Source organism: Sorex fumeus, unplaced genomic scaffold (genome assembly GCF_029834395.1).
Source record: "Sorex fumeus unplaced genomic scaffold, SorFum_2.1 ptg000008l, whole genome shotgun sequence".
Lineage (NCBI taxonomy): Eukaryota > Metazoa > Chordata > Mammalia > Eulipotyphla > Soricidae > Sorex > Sorex fumeus.
The window spans coordinates 24937092-24943631 of NW_026606065.1; the positions used below are offsets into that span (position 1 = coordinate 24937092).

The window sequence follows — 6540 nt, forward strand, 5'->3', positions numbered from 1 at the left end:
TTGTGAAACCACCACCATAATTAAGACAATGCATTTTTCCATTTTCATTCCCTATGGAATCTCATATGTTTTAAATTCCTCTCTCATATGTATCTCTGGGTACCCTTCCTATAATAACCATGAATTTTTTTAAGAGAAAGAGGACCCTGGCTTTTTAAACTCAACATGATCATATTCATATCCATCCATGTTATAGCATGTTTATTCTTTTTGTCACCGAATGACATACTGAGCTAATTTATTAGCTCCTTTAGCTGATGTTTCAGCTATTTAGCCTGTTTCAAGTGATTATTTCTGATATAATCACTGTGAAAAAGTTTAATCATGATGCTTTATAACTATGTATGTATTTAAGTCTTTTTTCTCTTGAGTATATATTGAGGAATGAAGTAACTAGAACATGTGGTCATTAGAACCTTTCAGAAACTGTTCTTTTCCATAGTGTTGGACCTTATATTCTAACTAGTAGCACTGTAGCACTGTCCTCCCATTTTTAATCAATTTACTCGAGCAAGCCCAGTAATGTCTCCATTGTGAGACTTGTGTAGTATGGAGAATTCCAGTTTCACCTTATGCTGGTCAAAATTTTTAATCACAATCGCTATCACGATCATTCTGTTGTTCGTCGATTGCCTTGAGCAGGCCCCAGTAACGTCTCCTTCGTTCTAGCTCTGAGATTTTAAAAAGTACCATATCCAAGGCTCTTTCATGGTTCGGTGAATGAGACCCATCATTGTTACTGGTATTTGGCATATTGGGTATGCCACTGGGATACCACCCAGGGATCGAATTGTGCACAGGAGACCCACCCTACCCAGATAAATACCCCACTGGCAGACTTCCACTCTCGACACGACTTCCACTACCCAGCCGTCGCCACACTCCAGGACGCCTTCCGGACCCGCGCGGCAGCTCCGGCCGAGACCCACGCACAACTGAAGACCCACAGAACAAGGTAAGCGGAACTCTCTGAGACCTTGGACTCCAGGCTCGGCGGACCCAGGGACAGAGCTTCTCTGCTTGCTCCCACCACCACAGGTGACAAAGGGATTCTAATCAGGAGCCCCACCCTACCCTGCCCTGTCTGCTTCCATCAACCACCCAGGGATCGAATTGTGCACAGGAGACCCACCCTACCCAGATAAATACCCCACTGGCAGACTTCCACTCTCGACACGACTTCCACTACCCAGCCGTCGCCACACTCCAGGACGCCTTCCGGACCCGCGCGGCAGCTCCGGCCGAGACCCACGCACAACTGAAGACCCACAGAACAAGGTAAGCGGAACTCTCTGAGACCTTGGACTCCAGGCTCGGCGGACCCAGGGACAGAGCTTCTCTGCTTGCTCCCACCACCACAGGTGACAAAGGGATTCTAATCAGGAGCCCCACCCTACCCTGCCCTGTCTGCTTCCATCAACCACCCAGGGATCGAATTGTGCACAGGAGACCCACCCTACCCAGATAAATACCCCACTGGCAGACTTCCACTCTCGACACGACTTCCACTACCCAGCCGTCGCCACACTCCAGGACGCCTTCCGGACCCGCGCGGCCGCAAGCGGCCGCGCGACACATCATAAGACACTAAATACCCATCTTCTGTAATTGTCGTACCATATTTGATAGGGTTCAAATATGGTAACACCTACAAGGGTGATTAGAGGTCACCCCAAAAGCCTCTATCCCTCTCGGAAAGACTGCCAAGCTACCGAGAGTATTCCACCCGCACGGAAGAGCCTGGCAAGCTATCCGCTGTGTATTCGATATGCCAAATCCAGTAACTACAACTGGTCTCATTCACCTGACCCTGAAGGCTTCACCGACATGGCAGCACTGAGAAGGATGAAAAAGGAGAGGCCGACAAAATCTCAAGGCCGACCTTGGCTGCCACAACGAAGGAAGACAAAAATGATCGTCTGTACTTTCAATGCACGTACGCTAGCATCAGATGCATCCATCGAGGACCTGATGGTACAAGCGCGAATGATCAAGTACGACATCATTGGTCTGACCGAGACAAGAAGGCACGAATCTCACCATGCCGTTTTCGACACTGGAGAAGAATTGTTCCTCGGAACATGCAATAAAAGAGGTGTTGGAGGCGTCGGTGTCCTTGTCAACACAAACTTGGCCAAGAGCATTGATTCATTCGAATGCCTAACAACCCGAATCGGATGTTTACATTTGAATAGATGTGGCTCACTGCCTGCAATTTCTATCTTCGTTGTCTGCGCACCAACATCTCATTATGATGAAAGAGAAATCGAGAAGTTCTACATGGAGCTAGAGAAGTTCTATAAAGAAGACCACACCTTCTACAAGATCATTGTGGGTGATTTTAATGCCAAGATAAGACCGAGAAGATCAGCTGAAGAACTGCACATCGGGCCCCATGGCCTAGAATGGAACGAACAGGGTGAGAGACTGTCAGAGTTCATCATGTCGACCAAGACCATCCATGGTAACTCACAGTTCCAGAAGGCAGAATCTAAACGATGGACATGGGAGTCTCCCGGTGGATGATTTCACAACGAAATAATCCACATCATATTCAATCGACGGTTTTGCTTGACTGATGTCGCTGTTGTCCCAAAAATTCGAACGGGATCGAACCACCATCTCCTTCGTGCAAAATTCTACTTCACAGAGCGGGGAGAAAGGGCTGCAAAGTTCAAAAAGAGAACTCCCAGAATGACCACCAACTGGGAACTCTTTGGTACTATTGCGGCAACATGGGAAGATGCCATTGTTGACAACATTGACGAGGAATACGATCGACTGGTTCAGCACCTCCATGAATGTGCGAGGAACGCCAAGAGAGAAATAGCCACAAAAAGTCGCCTATCTTCAAAAACTCTTGAGCTAATTTGCCAGCGTGGTTTGGCGCATGCCTCAGGCAACCGCAAGCTAATGTCCGAGCTTGCAAAGCAGTGCAGAGATGCGATCAAGGAAGACCTCAAAGAGAGAAGAGCAGAAGTACTGGTAGATGCGGCAGAAGCCTGGAAAAGTATTCATAAGGCCCGCCTGTCCTTCGCCAACTATAAGACCAAGATGACTGCCCTCCGACGTCCTGATGGATCCATCACATCCTCCAGAATGGCAATGGAGAAGATTATCCATGACTTCTACTCAAATCTCTTCGATAGCCATGTCCACTTGCCAACATACCAAATTCCACAGGATGGGTATGTTGTTCCCAACGTTCTGCCCTCCGAAATCCGACACGCCATTTCGTTGGTAAAGAAACAAACAGCACCCGGCCCAGACAAGGTCAGACCTGAACACCTGAAGAACCTGCCGTCAGTACTCATCAATACACTGGCTCGGCTCTTCACTTGCTACCTGTCTGAATGCAAGGTTCCGTCCCAATGGAAAACCAGCAGGACCGTACTACTGTTCAAGAAGGGAGACATCCATGACATTGGCAACTATTGCCCGATCTGCCTATTGTCTGTCATCTACAAGTTGTTCATTCGAGTCATCCTGAATAGGATTGGCAGAACACTAGATGAAGGACAACCATGCGAGCAAGCCGGGTTCCGCAAAGGATTCAGCACCATCGACCATATCCACACGATAACCAAGCTCATTGAGGTTTCTCGGGAGTTCAAGATGCCGCTCTGCTTAACGTTCATTGATTTAAAGAAGGCCTTTGATTCTGTTGAGGCGGAAGCGGTCATTGAAGCCCTAGCCAATCAGGGCATTCAAGCCCAATACATCAGGATCCTCCGTGAGCTCTATTGCGGATTCACTACCAGGATCTCACCATTCTACAAAGAAGTGATCGTTGATGTCAAGAGAGGGGTGCGACAGGGTGATACCATTTCACCGAAACTCTTCAGTGCCACCCTCGAGAACATCATGCGACGACTGGAATGGGAAGGAATGGGAGTGAAGATAGATGGTCGGCAACTACACCACCTCCGCTTTTCTGATGACATTGATTTAATAACACCAAACATCAGCCAAGCGGCACAAATGCTGGCTGACTTTGACCGTGAGTGTGGAAAGGTAGGACTACAGCTGAATCTTACGAAGACAATGTTTATGAGAAACAGCCTTGTTCCTGACGCCCCATTCGCTCTCAATGGAACGACCATCTCCGAATGCAACAGCTATGTCTACCTAGGTCGAGAGGTCAACATGACAAATGACCTGGCACCCGAGCTGCGCAGGAGGAAGAGAGTGGCTTGGAACGCCTTCAAGAACGTCGAAGAAATAGCTAAGAGGACGAAGAACCTCCGGCTCCGGGCACATCTCTTTGATTCCACTGTTCTTCCTGCATTAACATATGCCTCAGAGACCTGGGCCCTACGCAAACAAGATGAGAACGCCATTCAGTTCTCCCAAAGAAGAATAGAAAGAGCTATGCTTGGAATATCACGTTTCACTCAATTGAGAGAAAGAATCCGGAGTTCTGACATCCGTCAACGATCAAGGATCAGGGACGCTGTCTCATTTGCCAAGGTGTCGAAAATCAGATGGGCTGGTCACGTAATGAGATTTAAAGACGACCGTTGGACTAGAGCTGTTACTGATTGGATTCCACGGGATGTCAAGAGACCGCGTGGCCGCCCACCTACCAGATGGTCAGACTTCTTCCTGAAGATCATGAACGATCGGTTTGAGGCCCTTCATGTTCCCGGAGCGAACAGATGCCATTGGGCTACACTAGCACGCGACAGGGACAAATGGAGACGTTACTGGCGCCCGCTCGAGCAAATCGACGACTAACGGGAAGTTAAGTGATTAAGTGATTAAGGGTATGCCACGGGGAGTTTGCCAGACTCTGCCGTGTGGGCAGGTAACATATGGTTGCCTGCCAGGTTGTCCAAAGTAAGAGAAGATAATAAGATGTCCCGCGAATGCGGCCGTGTGCTTCTGGGAGCTGGGTTTTAAAGTCTCTGGGTCTTGGCCGTTGATGGGATTACACGGCAGGGGGCCAGTTGGTGGGTGTGACCCCCGCCTACTGGAATTTGGAGGATCTAGGTGAAGGATGCTCAGCCCCGATCCGAGTAGGCTTGGAGATCTCAGCCCTGGGACCCACATGCCTTTGTTCCTCTGCCGGTACCTTCATGCTTGTGGATAGTTGTCTCAGCATGGTTGTGGCTGGTTCTGGAGGTTTTCTTAACACTGACCTTGATAATTATTAATGTGCAATTGATAACAGTCATTTTTCCATAATCATCACCTTGACCCACATTGTCTTTACTGTATCACTGGGAACCATACATATTTTAATTGGATGGACTCTAATTTATCACTTTGTTTTTTGTGATTTCTTAAGGAAATGATAGCAAATAAAGCCAATAAAGGTTTCACACATTTTTTTCTTCCAAAAGATGAAAGTTTTTTCTCTTTAGGCTTAAATATCTATTTCCTAATAATCTGTTTAGTATAAGTAAGCTTCAAGGTTCTTTTTGTTTTTATCCATGTGTATTCATTTACTCAAACACCATTTACTTTATAGGCAGTTCTTTATTCCATTCAGTTGCTTTCACACTTGTGTTGAAAATCAGCTTTGAATGAAAGTGTAGGTATCTCTCTGGATGCTGTGTTTTATTCCAGGTGTCTGCTAATGTGTATCTTTGTTCCGTGACAAAACTGTGTAAATGTCATCACTTCACAGGAAGTCACTCAGTCAGGTGGCTGTTACTCTCCTCCTAAAGCTTCACATCCAAAGCTGTGTTCTCTACTTCAGACCTGTCGGATCTCAGAACTCAGAGTGCTGTTAGCAGTAATCATGTAGTTTCAGGGTTCCCCTCCCTGCATTGGCAGTTAACACCCAAAGGAATCTCCTGGAATCCACTGGTTTTCCACTCATCCTGAAATGCGGAGACACTACTCTGACTCTGAGGTGAGGTTCTCTCATTTACTTGCAGGGTTGCAACTTCATGAGCTCTGGGTCAATTCCTTCACCACAAGAGAGTATATTTAGCTTCCCCAGAACTTCCTCACCTCCCAGATCTTTCCACTATTTTCATCCCAGACTACCACCACCTTCCAACTGCCAGCTCCACTCCCTTCAGGAATATCCCTGGGCTCCCACCTTCTACTTCAGCACTAAGAAGTCATCCAGGCTTCCTGTAGGGCCTGCATCCAGGGTGTTCGCGAAATGTGCTTCTCTCCCTAGAAGCCTGATCAAATTTCTGGAGAATGATTGATTTAAGTACTTTGTATACTTGGATTTCCAATAAGAGGATAAATCTTGTCCCTGAAATACCAGCTGGCCTGAAGCAAAATACCCTCTTTTATTATTTGGACAAATGTACTTTGCATAAGATCAAGCCTTTAAACATTCATTTTTAATGAGGTAATGCAGAAGAGAGAGGATCAGTGGAATAACCTGCAATGCAAGCATGAGACCATGCTCTGAATTCTCAGTGCCAACTCACACAGTGTGTGTGAGTGTGTGTATGTGTGTGTTTATATGTTTGTGTGCATGTGTGCATGTGTATGCGTATGTACGTGTGTTTGTGTGTGTGTGCTGGGCTGGGGGCAGTTTTTCATCTTTGGATGTGTACAGGTTATTTTGTG

The 6540-nt window shown here is 46.9% G+C and overlaps 1 protein-coding gene across 1 annotated transcript; it reads left to right on the top strand.

Moving 5' to 3' along the window:
• The first annotated feature begins 1911 nt into the window (after window positions 1-1911).
• Window positions 1912-4737, top strand: LOC130019040 (uncharacterized). The gene is made up of 2 exons (XM_056109655.1): window positions 1912-2419; window positions 4133-4737. Exons 1-2 carry the CDS (start codon window positions 1912-1914, stop codon window positions 4735-4737), a joined length of 1113 nt encoding a protein of 370 aa, XP_055965630.1.
• The last annotated feature ends 1803 nt before the right edge of the window (window positions 4738-6540 follow it).